Source organism: Lissotriton helveticus, chromosome 1_1, assembly GCF_964261635.1.
Source record: "Lissotriton helveticus chromosome 1_1, aLisHel1.1, whole genome shotgun sequence".
NCBI classification, from domain to species: domain Eukaryota; kingdom Metazoa; phylum Chordata; class Amphibia; order Caudata; family Salamandridae; genus Lissotriton; species Lissotriton helveticus.
The window spans coordinates 60984691-61005398 of NC_136057.1; the positions used below are offsets into that span (position 1 = coordinate 60984691).

The window sequence follows — 20708 nt, forward strand, 5'->3', positions numbered from 1 at the left end:
TTACACGCCAAGATAACCCCTACTCACCCTCTAGGTAACGTGGCGCGAGCAGCAAGGCTAAACTTGGAGGCGATGTAAGTTAAGTATTTGCGCACGCACCCCAGCAACAACAACCAAAGGCCCACCACAAAGGAAACTCCACACAAGGTTATATAAAAATAGCCTTTGTATTATAATAATTATACATCAGATAAAACACACATCTTGTTACACTGTGCCAACAGGCACGGGCGGAATTTACAAGGGATATTGCACAGGACAGGGCCACTTGGACCACTGTCAGGGGTATCAGCACTTTTAGAAATAATACTTTCAGAAATAGCACTTTAGAAAGTAAAATCAGTGTAGCACACAATATAAAAGTAGAGCATACAACCAGTAATCACTGGTAACAGGACCTCACTAGCACCACCTGTACTAGGGAGAAAAACAACCACCTACATGTCACACTACCTGTAGGGATGTAAAAACAACACACATGATGCATTAACATTCAGAGGTGTAAAAGCACACAATTGCGCCAAACTCAGATAAGTCACCACCTGTGACAGTCTCTGTGTCCAAATGTCAGGGCCTAAACGTGGCAGCTGCCCACAAAGTTCTGGGCAGCTGAATCATCAATAATGGGCCAACTCTGGAGCCTCGCAGGCTCTGCCCAACTGACTGTCTCTCAAGAGCTTCACTAGGCTCTGAACCACAATTATGCCCCTGAGCCTCTCAGGGCTCGTGACACGACATCTGGGCGGGGGAGCCTCTCAGGGCTCAAGAGCAAATGGGGGGGCCAATGTAGGAGCCTCGCTGGGCTCTAGAGAAATTACTGTGGCACCCCAGAGCCTCTCTGGCTCTCAACCACTGCCGTCGGTGGAGTCCCCTCTCTAGGGACTCCGAATCACCAGGTGCCCCACGAGCCTCTCCGGGCTCGACAGACAATGCGGCCCCTGGATTTAAAGGGAAATGCCCCCAAGAGCCTCTCTGGCTCCCAACATTCGCGAGCGCGAGGTCGCGCTACGGGGGAGGGGCGGACACCGACAATGTGTCCCGATGCCCCTCTCCCTTTCCAGGCACTCACCGGCTGTCTCGTGCGGCGGGCGGCTGTTCCACGAGAGCTCCCGCTCCTCGGGGGCTCTCTTCACTCTTCTCCTGCTCCTCGCTGGGCTCCGGGGCTCTCCTCTCCACTCGGGGAGCCTCGGGGACCCGGCCGGCAGCTTCTCTGCTGCGAGGGGCGGGACTTCCGGGTTGCCTTTCCTGGGCCGCGCTGGGATTGGCCGGGGCCTCCTACCACTTCCGGGTCGCCGCGGGCAGCGCGGCGGCTCGCTTTTAGGCAGGCAGGCGGGCTCCCAGGTGATCCGAGGGGTGGGCTCCCTCGTGGATCAACATCAACAGGCAAAACAAAGCGGCGATAAGCGGGGTGGCACCCGCGCCGCCAAAGCAAATATAAAGCGAGGTAGGCACTCGCTAGGCACCCCAATTTCGGGCTGATGCCGGGTGGGCACCGGCTGGCTCTCAAAGCGCTAGCAGCGCTAGCCTCCAAGAAAATGCGCTCCCAAGCGCCAGGGGACGAAATGAAGCGCTCTCAAGCGCTAGGCAGGCGATTTCAGCGCTCCCCAGCGCTGGAGGGCAGAGAGCAGCGCTCTCAGGCTGCAGGCAAAGAATCCTCAGTGCTCCCCAGCACTGGAGGACAGGACAAGGCTCCAGCAGGGTCTGGAGGCAGGCAGGGGGGCAAGGCTGGGCCAGAGCCAGCACACTGGGTCTCCAGGCAGGGAGACACCCCAAGTGGCGGTCCTCCTGGCCCCAGCAGCAGCAACAGCCCCCTCTGGCAGGATCCAAAAGCAGAACATTTTCCAAGGGGACACAGCCCCTTCTTATAGTACCAAATCCTTTGTTTCAAGGTGCAGGGTGGGGGGAAAACCAGTTTCAGCTGGCTCTGGAGCACTCTTGATGGCCCAACCACCCATTTCTTTCACTGGGGAGGCTAGGGTCGTTAGACACACCACAGGGGGGCGGAGCCAGCATTGTGTGGGGAAAACCCAGCCCATCCAGGACACAGGTACACTCCTCCCACACATCACTCATGCTAATCTCCCACTCACCACCGGGCAGACCCATCCAGACTTCCTGGAGCCTGGCATGCCAGCCAGCTCCAGCCAATCACTCTCCAGCACCCTCACAGCACACGCACATCAATGTCCAGAAGTAGCACTTCCCTTCTAGACACATACATGCCGCATATACCATCTCGCAGCATTCACTCCCACGAGTTTACACATACTAAACTCGAGCCTGCACTCCCCACGCATCAGGAACTACCAGGGACACACACATTCCCCATGCATTCCTATGGGAGGGCAGGCCAGCCATACTACACGCACGCACTTTCACTCTGGGACCCAGGGAAAAGTGCGCAGAGACCCAAAAATCACTGACACAGGGTCACACATAAGGCAAAAAGTTTAGGGGTGAACCTGCCCTGCGGGCCAAGTCCAACAGTAACCCACAGGAAAATACATTGATCCCTCCATTTAATTCAGATCCATAGCTCTAACGTTGGCTCAAATATTGCTATCACTAAACAGCACCTTACACCTATAACTCTTCAAGACTCACATTCACATCACACTTAAAACACATTTTTAGCTCAGAAAGTAGAATTAAACTTTTGGCAAGTTATAAATAATGTTCATTTCTTTTCCGACCATCTTTTAGAACTCTCGCTCCCTCCCCTATAAATTTCTTTCTTTCATATTTTGGCCGATATCTATTAATTACTTTACTCCACCCTTTGTGTTTGTTCTCTCTTTATCACTCTTATTTATCACTCTTATTTCTCTTCTCTGGCCTCTTCTTGCTTTTTCTGCTTGCTCATCTTGTTCTCCTCTTCCTGCTGAAGTGACAACTAGAGCAGAACAACCTTCATGTAGGCTTCACATCATAGCATAATCCTCATCAACACACCGTTGATGAGAGAGTGCAGCAACCCCTTGAAGCATTGACATACAAGTAGCCCTAGGTGCTTGTGGACACTCACTTATTTGGAACTCGTGCTGAAGTCTCGCTCAAACTTGCCAATTTCTTCCAAACTATGGGGAAGAACTAGAACTTCACAATGACTTTGCTCAGACATCTGCCGTGTGCCGAGTAGCACCTGACTATTCTGCACCGAGCAGACACTGTTACAGCAAGTGATCCTAAAGATTCCTGTAGAGTGTAGAGTCCAAGAAGAGTGACTGACAGTCCCACCAACATCTGCTAAGACAAACACACTGCAAAAAGTCACTCTGTAGATTGCCTTAGACACATACACATACATACAGACGCAGCCTGCAAAGACAACTCTACCCTGTTCAGATACACACACATCCAACTTGCAGAGGTACATCAAAAACACAGACATGTACATTCCACTGCTTGAAAGGCCTCCTACCTGGCAGACCCAAGGTCAGTGCACCCACACACAATCCCTGCAGCAGACACACAACCTCTGCAGCAGATAATGCTATAAGCCAACCAATGCCATTGGAATCTATTGCAATGCCTGAGGTTTTACCTAGACTGAGATATGAAAACAGGGGCAAAGGGGCATGGGGCAGCAGGGGAGCCTTGACGTTCAGCTGCCTGGGGGACATGCTTCTGACCTAGGGGTACAGGTGGGCAAGTCAAGAAACTAACAGCAAGAGCCGAGCAAAGAGTGTGCACAGATTTCTCATAGTGGAGGATATCCTTCAAGCTCCGCACACAAGGCACTCCACAACACCGGCCCAGCCTACCTCAACAGATGGCTCTCCTTCTACATCCCCAACTGCCAGCTACGCTATGCCAACCTCTCACTCGCCACCGTCCCGCATATCCAAAGAACAACCACCGGTGGGAGATCCTTCTTCCACCTAGCAGCCAAGACATGGAACACCCTCCCACTGAGCCTACGACAGACCCAAAACCTGCTGACCTTCAGGAGGATGCTCAAGACCTGGCTGTTCGATCAGTAGCGCCCCACACCCAGCGCCTTGAGACCCTCGCGGGTATGTAGTGCGCTTTACAAATGATTGATTGATTGATAGTGCAGCAAGATGCAGTGCAGTGGTACAGATTCTTCACAGTGCAGTATGATACAGGGCAGTGTGCACAGTTCCCAAATAAAACACAAATGATGACCATAAAACACCTTCAGGGCCAGACGGAAAGTCCCCCAGAGGTCCCCAGATAGAAAAGCCTGGCTCCAGGCAGAGATTTACTCCAAGATTCTACAAACACAGCACAAGGTGCTGACAATCTCCTACCTGAGCAGAAACCTGTGCAGACATTTCTAAGCTCTCTCATCCGCCTATGGCTGGGGTGGGGCAGGTGCAGATTTGGGGTCTGGGGAGGGGGGTGTCTGTGAGAGGATGAAGATAACTGCACAGAGAGCCAGGGCGTCCTTCCTCCTCTGCAGCAGGTTGGACACAGATAGAGTAGCAGGAAGTAATATCAGCATCTGCTGCTGGTGTTGTCTCTGCCACCGCTGACCTGAAACAGAAAAACCCTTCTTCCTTTCATACAATGTGCTCAGTGGATTTCATCGGCAAGCGAAGCTCGCCCTCTGCTGGGCACTTAAAGAACTATCACACCCAGGCTCCAGGAGTGAATATGCATAAACAAATATTTTGTGGCAGGGTCTGGGTTTTTAGATGTCTCAGATATGGATGTTTTTAACATACACACAGTCCACATACAGAGTCTCACCCTTAGTCGCTGCTGTAAAAAAGTATTTACAGCTTCACTGCACATGAGCATCTTCAAAAGAATGATGCAGAAGACTAAAGAGTATTTACAGAAAGTTGTCAACTGGAAGTGACAGTTTATATTTAATTCAATATATGAGAATATGTGTTAGTGGTGCAATTAAACTGGGCAGCTTATTTATGTTTTCATTTTATTTTTTGGAACGCTTTATTTATCGGGTTTTTCAAATGCCATTCATGGTACATAGCAAAGTAAATAGAGAAAAATACCATACAGTTTTATTCACCAGATCAAATAGTGTGGCATAAGTGATATGTCAAAGCAAAAATTAAAAGAACAGATTTTTTAAATCTTCCTGTGTTTTTGGGTTATTCCTTATACTTAATACAGTTTTATATCCTCAACCAACTCTGAATTTAGGCCCAAATTAGGCATAGCTACCAAGGTTTCAGATTGCTATGTGTGACATTTTCATATTTTCAGAGTAATCATGAGTGACATTTCAACAAGTAGGAGTGACACTAGCTCCGTCACCACTGACCAGAGTCATCTGACCGTCACTGGCGTGGCCCAAGATACTTCTATCAATCAATCAGGGAAGTTTAAAGCCCGCTACCCACCCATGAGGGTCTCAAGGCGCTGAGGGAGGAAGGGAGCAGCTCCGGTCGGTCGAAGAGGCAGGTCTTGAGGGTCTTCCTGAAGATGTGCAGGGTGGGGGCACGTCTGATGTTGATCGGCAGCTCGTTCTAGATCTTGATCGTGATGTAGGAGAAGGTTCTTCCCCATGCTCTTGCTCTACGGATGCGCGGGGGTTCAGTGAGTGTGAGGTCGGTCGATTGAAGGGTCCTTTTGGGTACCTGGAAGTAGATTATGTTGTTGAGATATCAGGGTCCAGTGTTGTGGAGGCATTTGTAGGTGTGGGCGAGTATCTTGAAAGTTACTCATTTCTTGATGTGGGAGCCAGTGGACGTTACATAGGTGCTATGGTGATGTGTTCGTGTCAAGGGATGCCGAGGATGAGTCTGGCTGCGGTGTTCTGTATGGTTTGGATAGTTTGAGGAGCAGAGACTTGTTGATTCCGGCGTAGAGGGCGTTTCCTTAGTCCAGTCTGCTATTTATGAGTGCATGGGTGACCATTTGAATATCTTTCAGAGGATGCAGAGGTTATTGTAGCAGGTGGATGCGATGGCGTTGGCCTGTCAGGTCACGGAGGGGGAGGAGTCGAGTATGATGCAGAGATTTGGGGCGTGGTCAGTGGTGGTAAGGGGGCTGCATGGGACAACATCAGGTGTTGTCCCATGCAGAGGGGGAGGGGACAAGGACCTCTGTCGTCTCTGAGTTGAGATTCGGGCAGCTGCTGCTCATCCAGGATGCAACATCCTTTATTCCTTCCTGGAAGTTGAGTCTGGTGGTGATTGGGTCCTTGATGAGGGAGAGGACGACCTGGGTGTCATCTGAGGAGCTGAGCGACGATCCTTGGGGTACTCCGCAGTTGATTTCCATGGGTTCGGAGAAGAAGGGCGGAAGTCTGATTCTTTGGCTTCTGCCGGTGAGGAAGGAGCGGAGCCTGTCGAGAGCGGTTCCCTGTATGCTGGCTTTGTGGAGTCTGGCGGTGAGTGTGTGGGGGGAGACAGTGTTGAAGGTGCAGAGAGGTTGAGTACGATCAGGGCTGCGGTGTTTCCTTGGTTGAGTAGGGTGCGGATGTCTTCTGTGGCGGCGAGTAAAGTTGTCTCAGTGCTGTGGTTGCTGCAGAATCTGGATTGGAAGGAGTCTAGGATGAAGTTTCCTCCGATGAATTTTGTTAGTTGGAGGTTGCCGGTCTTCTCTGTGACTTTTGCCGTGAAGGGGAGGAGATAGATATGTTGTAGTTCTTGAGGTCCGATGGATCTGCTGAGGGCTTCTTGAGTAGGGGGTCTAACTTCTGTGCATTTCCAGTCATCTGGAGGGATGCCGGTGGCGTTGATTGTGCGTCGTAGTTCCGTAGCGATGGTGGTGGTGGTTCTGTGGTAACTGGGGTCCAGGAGGAGATGGTGGGCTGGCTGGGGTTGCTGGAGGGGGGAGTGGTTTCAGAGTAGGGTGTCTGGTCGCTGAAGTTGTTGTAGAGGCCCTTGATTTTCTGATGAAAGTAGGAGCCAAGCTTGTTGCAGAGGTCCTGGGAGGGGTTGATATCCGTGGTTTTGTTGGGGGATTTGGTGAATTCCTGGATGATGCTGAAGAGCTCCTTGGAGCTGCTGGAGTTGGCAAGGATCTTGTTCTGGATGAAGGTCCATTTCGTGGATCTGAAGCGTTGGTGGTATTCTGTCATGGTGTTCTTGTAGGTGATGCAGTCCTCCGAGGATTTGCTGTTTCACAAGTTCTTCTTGAGACATCTGCAGGTGTGTCTGGATTCTTGGAGTTCGACAGTGAACCAGGTGGCTTTTCTGGGGAGCTGTTTGTTGGGGGTAGGTAGGGGGGCAAGCTCGTCTGTGCAGTTGGAGATCCATCTGTGGAGTTCTTTGACTACGAGGTTGTCGTTGTTCGAGGTGGCGTAGGAATCGGGGTTGAGGGTGGACTTCAGCTGCTCCTTAGTAATTGTTCTCCAGTTTCTTCCTGTAGGTTGGGGTGCAGGTTTGGACTCCGTGGGTTTGTAGATGTGGAAGTGTACGCAGTGGAGGACGGTACATGGGGGTTGCATGGTGTGGCTGAAGTGGATGTTACCTCCTATGAAGATGGGGTAGAGGGTGTGTCCTGCTTTGTGGGTGGGGGTGGTGACAAGTTGTTTCAGTCCGAGGTTGGTGAGGTTGTCCAGGAGGGTGGCGGAGTGATGTTGTTGAGGTGGAAGTTGAGGTCTCCGATGAGTATGTAGTCCATGGTAGCAATGGCATGGGGTGCTTTGAGGTTGGCGAAGGTGGTGGTGAATGCAGTTCGAGGTCCAGGAGGTCTGTAGCTGAGGGTGCTTCTTAGGGTCCTTCTGGGACTGGTCTGGGACTGGTCTGGATCTTGAAATAGAGGGGTTCGGTGGTGGCGGGCTGTCGCTTGAACTCAAGCTCATGAGTCGGAGGGAGCTCTTGTGTACGATGGCAAGTCCTCCTCCTGGGCGGTCCTTCCTCTTGATCTTGTATTTGTCAGGCGGAGGCAATGTCGGGGCGGTGCAGGTTTCTGTGAAGAAGGTGATGTCTGGTGAGAGGGTGTCGATGAAGTCCCAGATCTCTATGGCGTGGCTGTCCATGGAGTGCATGTTGAGGAGGATACACCACAGGACTTCGATGGTATTGGCGTCCGACATGGGTGCGGGTGCCGTAGGGGTGCAGATGAAGGTGAAGGTCTGGCGGCAGTCATGGCAGGAGAACTGGCCGTGGGTGATGTTTGGCATGGACAGCTGGCAGTTGTTCTTGTCGGGGTTGAATGCAAGGAGGGCAGCTCTGTCGTAGCGGTGGGTGGCTGGAGATCCAGGGTGCCTGGCGCTGAATATAGATGGGTTGCGAACGGGTGCATGCGGGCTTGCCTTTGGTACGCCTTTGGCATGCAGCGAACGCCATTAAATAGGGAAGGGGAGGGAAGCACAGCTGGGAGGTGGGAGAGGGAAACCAGCAGGGGGAAGGCCATGGGGCAGCAGCGGTGGGGAAAACCCGTGCACAGAGGACACAACAGAACGACAGGAAAGACTGATAAACAAAAAGAAAAATCAGGCAAAGGGGCACACATCAAAAAAGAAGAATAACAAGACTCCAGGGCACAGTAATAACAGACACAGACAAGGACAGCACAAAAACGGACATAGGCAGAGAGGCAGACATAGGCCTCGAATACCTACTGGTAGAGGTGACGCGGGTCAGCGGCGGTGGCAAAACAGCAGAGCTGCTGGGGGAGAAAGCAGGTCCCTGGCCAGGGGCCCTGCTCGTGCTCCCTCTCAGTGGCTGCCATTAAGAAGGGAAGCGCAGCTGGGAGGCAGGAGCTGGAAACCAGCAGGGGGAGGGGCCACAGGGGCAGCAGGAAAAACCTGTGCACAGAGGACACAACAGAACAACAGGAAAGACCGGAAAGACAGATAAAGAGGCACCAATCAAAAAAGCACAATAACAAGGCACCAAGGCACCGTAATAACAGACACAGACAAAGGCAGCACAAAAACGGACACAAGCAGAGAGGCAGACAGAGGCCTTGAACACCTACTGGCAGAGATGCCACGTGGTCAGCTCTCCCTGTGACTGTATGTCATTGACAGATGTACATCCTGGATACATATGTTTCTTTCAACCATTTAAAGCCAATTTCCTTATTATTTTTTTTACAGACTTGAATTGCAATAGGTTAACCTATTTTTAAATATATGTACTTACACAGCTAACTAGACTTATAAAGAAACATCTTACCCAAACAACCTTACTACCAACCTGCCGTGAGAAAACAAAGAGCTGTGATGCAGCCAGTGCTTGCCACGTCAGAGCGCTTTTTTCCTAACTGTACCTATTTGGTTCCTTTTCTGTGAAATCGGTGGATGTTTGCACACTTCAGAGACAACAGTGTTACATAATATAAGTGTTTATAATCAACTGATATATGGTTTCTTTGGCTGCTATAGGCTAACTTACGGTTATTTGACAAACTAAATATATTTTCAAAAGCTCACAAAGTATTGCAATCTGTTCTTTTCATTTCATTATCTTAACTGACCTTACTGCTGCAAAGAACCTGAAATATAAGTAAGGGCACTCGTGAGAGGCCCCTGCGGGGAGCGGGCCGGAGACAGCTTTATGAAACTGAACAGAACTCAAATTGTTGTGCAGACAGTCCGTGACTGCAGAGCTCTGAGCTGTGTCACTTTCACAATTGCTTTAGGAGCTCCCAGCTGTGAAGTTACTTTGTGCAGCTGTCTGCATACAGGGAAATGCAGAGCAGCCGCTCAGCTAAACTAACAGTTACAGGCTGAATGAAGACGTGCGTTTGGCATCCGGTGCTGCAGGAGACAGTACGGGCTACAAAGCACGTTGAAGATATGGTCCCTCCCCAGCAGACAGCAGGTCTCATGGGATTTGTAGTCCCTTTACCAGGCAGCTTCAGTGGTGTGGCATCCAGCGCTGTATTTGTTAGTCCGGCACGATATAGCATGTAGAAGAACTTGCCCCTCCTCCTCCAACAGCAGACAAACAGGTCTCCTGGGATATGTAGTCCCTTTACCAGGCAGCTGCAGTGGCCCCTCATCCTCCATCAGCAGACAAGCAGTTATCCTGGGACTAATAGTCCCTGTTGCAGGCAGTCTGTTGACTGGGTCCAAACTGGGGTGGCGTACTGGGCAAAAGAACGATGGATTTAACCCAGATCTTTTGACTGGGGGAGAATGGTGGGCAACTGGTTGGCAACAAACTGTCTCAAGTTAAATTCCAATAAAACGGAAGTAATGATATTCGGGAAGCTCTGCCCTATTTGGCCCGGAGCCTGGTGGCCCACTGAACTGGGCTCCTTGCCCATACCAGTCACCAAGGTAAAAAACCTGGGAGTACTCCTGGATGACAAACTAACGTTTGCTGCTCACACAAACTCCATCGTCTCAGCATCTTTCTACAAGCTCAAATCCATAAAGAAGATCCTTCCCTTTCTTCCCCCCAACTCAGGTAAAACACTGGTCACAGCATTTGTCATGTCATCTCTAGACTATTGCAATGGACTCCTCATCAATGCCCAGCACAAAGTTATTCATAAACTGCAGTCTGTACAAAACGCAGCCGCAAGAATGCTTTCAGGCACCCCAAAGTTCAAACCTATCGCCCAAGTGATCAAAGACTACCATTGGCTGGCGGTAAAAAAATCGAATAAAACTCAAGGCACTCTGTATAGCCTATAAAGCCTCCCGCAAACAAGGGCCTCATTTTCTCCTCAACTCCCTGGCATTCTACGCCCCCAACAGAGCATTATGATCCACGAATGCTCTCCTGATGTCTGTACCACGGACTAAAACAGCCTCTTGGGGCGACCGTCATTTCACTGTTTCAACAGCTAAACTTTGGAACTCCCTGGACATGGACATCAGATCCTGCCCTACTCTCACCATTTTCAGAAGAAAAATAAAAACCTGATTGTTCAATCAATAATTTCTCTTCCATTCCTCTTTTCTGCTTTCGTTCACGGCGCCGAGACGCCCTTGGGCATTTGTTTGCGCTTTATAAATTTCATAAATAAATAAATACATGGTTGCATTGTCGGCATTCCGTCCATCATTTGTTTGTGTAACACTTTTCACCCTAAGTGGGATGGGTATGCCCAGATGTGGGTCTCTTGCTCACTGTGCCACTGGATTCAAGCTAGCCTGGCTGAAGAAGGGTGACGTACCCTGAACCGGGTTAGGGATCCTTGTTTCTGGTCCAGGGAGGACCTGACCTGGCAGTTCGGTCTGGATTGTTCCCATGGGGCACAGGGTCAAGACTGATTTGCGTATGGCCGGGACAAACTGGGGAGGCTGAGTGGGCAGAAGAACTATGGATTTAATCCAGTTCTTTTGACTGGGGGAGAATGTTTGCATTCTGTCCATCATTTGTTTGCGTAAGTCTGTTGACAGTTCGCATAGCTCTTTGTTGATAATTAAAGCTTGGCACAATGGGGTGCTCTCCAGATCAGGCCAAACAGGGTTTTTCAGGTGGTCAGTCATAGCTCCGATACTGTGCTTTCCTGTCTCCTCAGATTCTGTACTCTTGCATGGATACATACTGACTGGGTTGTTACTACTTTGGCCTTTTACCATAGGAGAGTAAAGCCACAAAAAGCACAGTCCCTAGAGACTGCCTGCGCCTAGGGGCGATAGCCAGGCTAAGGTGTCAAGCATAGGAAATACATGCCTATAAGAAACACTTTGATTCTGGGGGCATTCCCGCCACTGGCCCAAGGGTTCATTTGTTATCAGTCCACTCTCAAACTCAGATGCCTTTTACAGCACCTTTGGTACTACAGTTGCCTCCAGGCCTCCTTCCTGTCATGCTGGTTCTCGCTCTTCCTACAATTTAGTATACAGAGTTGGTATACATAATACCCTAACAAGTGTCTTTTCAGTCACTGAAAACCTCAATTATATTAGAGACAGCATTTCTCCTCCACTCCTGTGACTTATAGTCATAATGCTGTCCTTGTTGTTCAGAAATAAAGACTTGATAATAATATTGTGTTCGATGGAAGACTGAGGACGTTACCCTGACAATAACCGCATACATTAAATAAAGGTATACTTATCTACACTAATCGTAGGCTGAGATATAATGCCATAATTACTGATGCACAATATAAGTTTGAGACTCTTACATTGATTCAGCACAAGTATTGTCAATTAAATTAATCTATAAGATATTTAGGGCTAGTGCAAAATATATTATTGTTTAAATCAAATGCTTTATGGAGAATTATTAAATATGAATGGCTATATATTTAACAGAATGCATGTGGGGAGCGCAAAAAATCACGCTCCACTACCAGTCGCACTGCATTTATGGATATAAAATCCAGCCAATATTTCTCCGTTTGACCATGTTCACAAATTGTCCAGTTTAATCCATATTATTTTCCACATTTTCTTCGTATTCTTCCGTTTAATTCACATATGTGTCGTAGTGTATAAGGAATGCTTCCCATATTCGCATGCGCCCATCCAGACTTCTCCGCAAACACGATCCAAGTACACAAGATGATTCAAAGCAGCGTGTCTTTATTAAATACCCAATGCATTTCGGGCTACTTTTCAACCCTTCGTCAGGGGTAACTGCAAGTTAACAATTACAGCATTACTAAAGTGTTTCATTTTCGACTATGATCACTAAAATTATTTTTACGTCTTACATATGTACTTAAGCCATAATTCCTAAGTGAAACATCATCATTTCAAATTAAACAAAACAAATAAATGTTCAACCCCCTTGACCCTAAAAACGTTATTCTTTCATCCCTCTGCTCGACTTGAATAAAAACCAACGTTACTGCAACAAACATTGTATTTATTATTAGAGCTTTCCCTCACGCTGCGTTCTCTCTAATTACCTCTCCCTCCCATCTGCTAGATTTCATATTTGACTTGCCTTCTCCTTAGACTACGCTTATTCAGTCATAGTAACAGATAGGTTCTAATTAATTGAGACAACCTCCTGATCCCTTATGCATGAGTAAGAGAAGAAAGCATGGCCGTGGTTCTCATGTATAATCCATTAGCAAATTTTATTAAACGGATTATAAAAATAAATTGGAGAATTTTGGAGGTTGGTGAGAAGAAGCTATCACTGTACCCCTCTGTTTGAACAGAAGTGAGAACCTCAGGAACCCTCACAACAATGACTGACATACCTGGGGCCGTTGGTGTAAGTACATCAGACCATCCGCCCTACTTATGGTAGGCATTCTGACCTACGTGTTTCTCTTCAGGAACACAATGAAAAGACTGGTTGTCTCAAACAGAAAAAATATATGAAAAATTACTTAGAGGGGCGGAGCCGGGCCGGCGGCCAAGATGGCCGCACCGAGTCCCGGCTCCGCCGACCTTCTCTCCTCACCACCTGTTCCGCTTGCCTGCCCAGTGAGAGCGCGGAGCTTCCGTGCGTCGGAATGGTCGCCGAGGTGAGGCGTCCGATTCCGGCGAAAATCCTGGCTCCGGGGACGGAGATACGCTCTCCAGAGCAGGGCGGCCTGCCCGATGCCGGTGACCGGGACCTCGCGTTTCGCTGCACCCGACCGCCAATGCAACAACAACGGACACATCGACCTGTGGGGCGCCGGTCTCCCACCAGGGGACCTGAAAATACCCTCGACACCGCCGGAGCCCTTTCCAGGTGCAATGCACAATTCTCCTGTGTTGCTTGCTTCTCCTCCCCCCTTACTTCCCCCCCAGCGATTTTTGTTTGCCGCCGGACTCTGAGAATTGCTCCCTGTCTGACTGGAGCATTTTGCATGCCTGCAAATTGAACGGACGTTTTATCTCCGGCTCATGGGCGCTGGCGAGAGCACGATGTTAATGTGCCTTTTTGGGCTGGGGGGGCCCGTGAACAATACTCGGTGGTGGGGAGAAGGGCATCCTGTGTTCCCTATCGCTGATACACGGGCAATTCGCCATCTTGACTGGAAGGGGACCGAAGACTCCTAAGCCTGCCTGTACGGTGCTGTGGCGCTGTTTGTTGTAACAGTGGCGATCCGATGGATTATACCTTGTGGCGGCGGCTGGGTATACTGGAAGCCGGAGGACGGCGACCGTATTTCTCTAAGGGGCCGCGGACCTGTGTTCTGGTGATGGTGGGAAGTAGTCCTGATTATGATTGACCCAATGTTTCATTGTGGCCGTCACCAGCTTCGTTCGCCACTTTCATTGTGGTATAGGTTACTGCCATCATGGCGGGACTGCGGCTCGATGTGGAGGTGGCTTATTGATGGCGACACTGTGGACTTGTTCCCTGGGGGGACTTCCTGATGTCTCACGGCGGATCGGCTACAGGACAGCGTATTCCGTGGACTACGATCGGTGATGGCGGATTGCTCTTTTCATGTGACTTTGGAGAGGCTTTGGCTATTCCTGGACTGCCATGTCTGTTTCACTTTGTGATTTCCACCCCGGTCCGGCATTTTGGGGTGGGTGGGACCTGCATCATTGATCCTGTTTGCCCGTGAGAGTCGAGTGTGCTTAGGGCGCCATTTCTGCGGCTGGGGGTGCGTTATGCCCCCCCGTGGGTCTTGGATTGCGTAGCGACTGATACATCCTGTTTAAGTAGGTGCTCCCTATATTGTATATTTGCTCTCTGACTGATTTTACAGGTGGGCGAATGGGGAGGGAGGTTGGGGTTCCCGCACTGGGAGTCTCCCCCATGTTTCCTTCCCTATCGTGTGCTGTTGGTTCTCTCTTTTACTTTTTCCCCCTTTTTATTTCTTTAGCTCTCTTCATTTCTTGTCTATATTTCGGGTCTACAATGGGCGACAGGCACGCTGCTGGGGGGGTAGGCCGTAGCCACATGCAGGGGTGCAGGTTGGGGGGATGGGGGAGGGGTGTTGTTGTTTTCTTCTTTTTCTTTGTTTCTATGGCCTTCTTATTCCTTTTGTTCTTGGTTATTTCTATTTTTTCCTTTTCTTTATTTGGAATTTTTGTGGGGGTAGTTTTCTGCACACTTGCGTTACCTCGATTATTAAAAGGGATTTAGACTGCTTTGTTATGGCGATTGGGAACTTATTGGTGGGCGGACTGCTTGTTTTTTGACTATCCTGGTACAGAGTGGAATCGTTACGTCCCACTGGCAGTTCTCCTGGACTACGATCATCCTGCCCCTCGGACTTTCCATGGTTTGTTTGATCTACATATACTGCCACGGATCCTGCCCCTTCTACTTTATTTTAAAATTAAACCTTCCTTGCTCCTTTTATTTTCTGACAAAGTTGCTCTCCTGGGTTGCAACCGAGCATTTGTGGGACGGAGCTTTGCACTGCCATGGTCTAATTGCTATGCTCTGTTTGAACCTGTTCCGATGGCTGATTATGATGTTCTGCTATGTATCGATTGTAACTGATCTTATTTCCAATAAAGGTTTTAAAATAAAAAAATAAATAAAAATGACTTAGACTCCCTTGTAGAAAGCTCTCAGTGTATCAAGTACATGATTTATTGGTTTTACAAAAAGCAAACTCTCACTTTAGGAGTAAAACCAAAAAGTTTGTTGTGCAACCGTGTGAAAAATGGCAGACACTCACCAAACTTTAGGTGCTTTTAGAGGAGCTCCTGTTGCTCCTCTGAAGACACAGGGATAGCCAGGTTGGTGGAGATCGCTAAATATGGTGCATGGTAGTCCAAAGGGTAGTGGAAGTTGTTACGCCTGTTCCTCTGGCAGACCGTGGACCCCTGTCAAACTATAAATGAGCGGGACAGTCTTCAAATGTAACTCAAAATAGAAAAATCACTAAAGAAAGGCGGGTTGGATTTAGGGCACTCTATCAAAAATGCAACAAAGCGTTACACCAGCCAAACCAATTTTGGCCACCATCCTTGTTTAGAGTTGGACAGATTGTCAGCCTTTCATCGGAAATCCCATTGAGTTTGTCGAAAGAAAAACTTTTTCTGAAGAAGAAAGGGCTCGAAGAAAACCATCAGACATTATTAGATAAAGCAGTGCTATATAAGGACCTTAAAAGAAAAAAAAATGTGTATTTGCCAAATTCATGTTTAAATCCCTGTGGTATTTTTATGGATTATTAACAAGAGGACTGCCAAGATACAGACATATTTTAGCTTTCCTAAATAAATCAGGTATTGATTGGGTAAAAAAGACTGAATTAATTTCCCAAAACAGCCGAATATCCCAGATCTCAGTATTATTGGTAGCACTTCTCTCTTCATTAACACAGAAGGAGAGGTAGTACCATCAAGCAAAGAACCGCTTCTCACTCTGAGAGAAGGCCCACTGGTGAGAATATTCCCCTCTGATACCACCTGCACCAGACTCCCAGCTGAAAGCAGTCATGCTTTCGAGATTTGACCCCTCTATTACCAAATAAACTAGGTTTCTCGCTGACATCACAAATGATCTTTAAAGTTTAGGGAATAAATCACATCTAAGATCGCCTTATACACACTCAGCAGTCAAATACCATGAATTCAAATACATTTGTTGTTTTTGTATGTCTAAAAACATACATTTCTTATTAACATGTAACATCTAGTCATCATTGTGTACATTTCATAGCATCATGATTGTTCTTGCTGTATCATAATTTAGTTCATGTTAATGTTAAAGTAAATCCTGGTACACACCTCTGTAGTGTGTTTTTTAAAAGCTCTTGGATGTCCATACATGGGTGGTGTTTGGTTATGTATCATTTAATACAGATCTATAAAGTATTGGGTTTCTAATGTATTATGCCACTAATGGAAGTATAAACCCCTTGTCCTAAATATAGATTCTCCAGTTTAGAACTTGTTGCTGTTAACGTGAAAGTAAAGTGAGTTTGACCCTGGAGCAAACCCCTGGAGTGTGTTATGTATAAGGATGGGTGTCCTGAAGAGCAGTCTTGTTGCTGTTCCTCATTGGCTGGGTGGTGAGGGTTTTTCCCCCGTGTGTGTTCGCTGGTGGCTCCGGAGGTTTGCCAACCCACTGAAGCTCTTCACACATTCAGTGCAATGGTATGGTTTTTCCCCAGTATGTGTTCGCTGATGTGTTTGGAGTTCTGATAACCGACTGAAGCTCTTTACACATTCACTGCACTTGAATGGTTTTTCCCCAGTGTGTGTTCGCTGAGGACTCCTGAGAGTTGAGGAATTACTAAAACTACTTCCACATTCATTGCACTGGAATGGTTTTTCCCCCGTGTGTGTTCGCGGATGTGATTGGAGAGTTGATAACTGACTAAAGCTCTTCATACATTCAATGCACTGAAATGGTTTTTCCCCAGTGTGTGTTCGATTATGTTTTTGTAGGTCATCAGACCTACTAAAGCTCTTTACACATTCATTGCACTGGAATGGCTTTTCCCCAGTGTGTGTTCGCTGATGACTCCTGAGATTTGAGGATTGACTAAAACTACTTCCACATTCATTGCAATGGTATGGTTTTTCCCCAGTGTGTGTTCGCTGATGTCTTTGGAGATGTGATAGCAGACTGAAGCTCTTTACACATTCACTGCACTGGAATGGTTTTTCCCCTGTGTGTGTTCGTTTATGTGATTGGAGAGTTGATAACTGACTAAAACTCTCTATACATTCACTGCACTGGTATGGTTTTTCCCCAGTATGTGTTCGCTGATGTTTTTGGAGTTGTGATAACCGACTGAAGCTCTTCACACATTCATTGCACTGGAATGGCTTTTCCCCTGTGTGTGTTCGCTGATGACCCCTGAGAGTTGAGGATTGCCTAAAACTACTTCCACATTCATTGCAATGGTATGGTTTTTCCCCAGTGTGTGTTCGCTGATGTGATTGGAGCTGTAATAACAGACTGAAGCTCTTTACACATTCACTGCACTGGAATGGCTTTTCCCCTGTGTGTGTTCTCTGATGTCTTTGGAGATGTGATAGCTGACTGAAGCTCTTTACACATTCATTGCAATGGTATGGTTTTTCCCCAGTGTGTGTTCGCTGATGTGTTTGGAGTTGTGATAATCGACTAAAGCTCTTTACACATTCACTGCAGTTGAATGGTTTTTCCCCAGTGTGTGTTCGCTGATGTCTTTGGAGATGTGAGAGCAGACGGAAGCTCTTTACACATTCACTGCACTGGAATGGTTTTTCCCCTGTGTGTGTTCGCTGATGACTCCTGAGATTTGAGGAATCACTAAAACTCTCTATACATTCACTGCACTGGAATGGTTTTTCCCCAGTGTGTGTTCGATTATGTTTTTGTAGGTCTGATGACCGACTGAAGCTCTTTACACATTCACTGCACTGGAATGGTTTTTCTCCTGTGTGTGTTCGCTGATGACCCCTGAGAGTTGAGGATTGACTAAAACTACTTCCACATTCATTGCAATGGTATGGTTTTTCCCTAGTGTGTGTTCGCTGATGTGATTGGAGATGTAATAACAGACTGAAGCTCTTTACACATTCACTGCACTTGAATGGGTTTTCCCCTGTGTGTGTTCGCTGATGCCTCCTGAGAGTTGAGGAATCACTAAAACTACCTCCACATTCACTGCACTTGAATGGTTTTTCCCCTGTATGTGTTCGTTTATGTACTTGGAGGTCTAATAAGTGACTGAATTTCTTCACACATTCATTGCAATGGTATGGTTTTTCCCCAGTGTGTGTTCGCTGATTTTCTTTTAGGAGTGTTAACTGACTAAAGTTCTTCATACATTCATTGCAACTGCACGTTGCTTCTCCTGTGTGTGTTTGCTGATGGCTCTTTAGTAGCGATGACAAACTAAAGCTCTTGCTGCATGGGTATGATTTTTCTTTCTTGGTTAGTGTCTGTGGGTCAGGTTTATAATTGTCTGCATCCCATGACTGCGTTTCCTGAGGAGCTAACATGGTTGATAAAGCACTTGTGTTATTCTCACATTCCCGGTGTGTGTGTGGTATTTTGGTATGGTTGATTTCAGATTTCACAATGAAATACAAGATTCGCCAGCTACATATATTATTATTTTGGCAAGTAAAGCTTCTTTGTAGGTGGGTATGTCTTTAGATTGCATAATAGTTTTGTGTGTTACAGGTAAAGATTAGTCTTCCTTCTGGTCGATGCAAATTAGCACAGTCTGTTGTAGATCAAAGACCCTCTCTTTCTATTATCCTTCAGTTGTCTGGCTCCACTACCTTGTGCTTTTCTCGTGCTCATGTGGTTTGGCTAGAAAGAGTTTATAATACACTTAGCACGCTGAATGGTGGTCTACCATCATTACAGGAAGCAGAGCAATGCTGTATCTACCTCATACCAAACACATGATCAAAGCTGGTGGTGCAGGCCTGTTTCTACAGGAGGTGGTTTGTCAGTGTTGTTGCCTTAATTTTCTAAAGGTCATTTCTTAGTCCTGTTGCGTTCATCCACTGATATGCTCTTGACTGCTTCTTCCAGGATCTATCGGTGTATGTTCAGGGTCCTCAGTCTCTGACTGTGCAGATCTTTTCCTGAATATTGGAGCTCATTTTTTCTGACCACTTTTTTCAGAATTGCACGATTACTGTCATTCTTCGCGATCCTTTGTGCATTCAAGGCAGGTTTCCTATTGGATGTAAAGAGATTTAAAATCACTAAATGGAAATGTAAGAGAATGTGAATACACAATATTTAACTAGTTGTAAAAGATATCTCTTCTTTACCGTTTATGAAAGTTACCAAGGGCTATTTCACCATACACAGATATTTAACTAAATCTTTCATTGAACATGCCACTCTTACTTACTTCAGAAAAGGAGGTGATTTTTCAGTGTTCACAGAGTATCTTAGTACAGAAAGAGTACACATGGAGTGCCCACTCGCTAGAGGTACCGCTTTAGGAAGATGCAACATGGCCAAGATTTTATTTAAACAAGAAGGGATTGTGGAAAAAGAGATGGATCAGGATGTGCTGCTGTCACTTCAGTTTCAGGAAGTGTATAACAACAGTAACCCTTTCAAGAACCATATCACAAACAAAACTCTTCAGGAAGTATATAATAAAGGTAACGCTTCAGGAAGTATATAAGAAATGAAGCTCCATTCACTCTCTTCTTGATCACACTCGAGCAGCTGAAGTTCCAACTCCTGTCTTTACTTTTCTGTTTGTCAAGTTATCTTTGCCACTTTCCTGGGGTTGGTTCAAGCATTTGTGGGAAGATTACAGCATTGATTATAGAGATTCCATCACAACCTGTAATATACCTTCGATATCTCTGCTGTCAATACATATCTGCTTTTTGTCTTTTTCTACCTTACCATGGCATCTGACTTAATGTTTTCTATTTGGTGCCAGCATGCTACTCTGTGGGTGGATGGAGCGTTGGCAGAGTGGGACAAGATGTCTGTTGCGTGCTGCATTTACACCTTTGGGCATTTCTTGAAATCAGCTTCACCTTACTCCCTGTTCATCGCCTTCCATACTCCCTTATGTCTGTTTACTTGCTCCACAGGGTTCACTCACAACTAAAGCAGAGGAGTGACTTGATGTACACAGCAGACATCAGGTAATGATATGATAGACAAACGGCCATGCTTGGCAGTACCAGGATCACAAGCGTCATTAAAGAGGCTCGCCCGGGACATACAAACGGAGGAAGTGCACAGGTAGCTACTAATGAGGTACAAACAGAGGAGGTGAACATGTAGGTACATGCTCCTTTTTCGGTCTGTTTCAGGCCTTTACTGGGCTGGGTATTGGTGTGCACTATATCTTATTCCTGCGGCTGTTAGAGGCACTTGCTGCAGGGGTGTTACCACTTTGACCCTTTACAAGAAGAGAGCAGAGCCTTAGATAGCACAACAGCTGGAGACTGCCTGCCTTCAGGGGAAGGTGAGGGTCCGGGTGTGAGACAATATAAGCAAGGGACATAAATGGATCCTATGAAACACAGCCGCAGAGAGGCAAAATAGTCAGCCTACATG

The 20708-nt window shown here is 47.3% G+C and overlaps 1 protein-coding gene across 1 annotated transcript in view; it reads right to left on the reverse strand.

Moving 5' to 3' along the window:
• Positions 1 to 20708, reverse strand: part of LOC144758313 (uncharacterized) — a 140117-nt gene that overhangs the window by 21846 nt on the left and 97563 nt on the right. Inside the window, exon 6 of the mRNA XM_078646421.1 lies at positions 16721 to 18809. Coding sequence (XP_078502547.1) covers positions 16721 to 18809 — 2089 coding nt within the window. The remainder of the gene's footprint in view (positions 1 to 16720; positions 18810 to 20708) is intronic.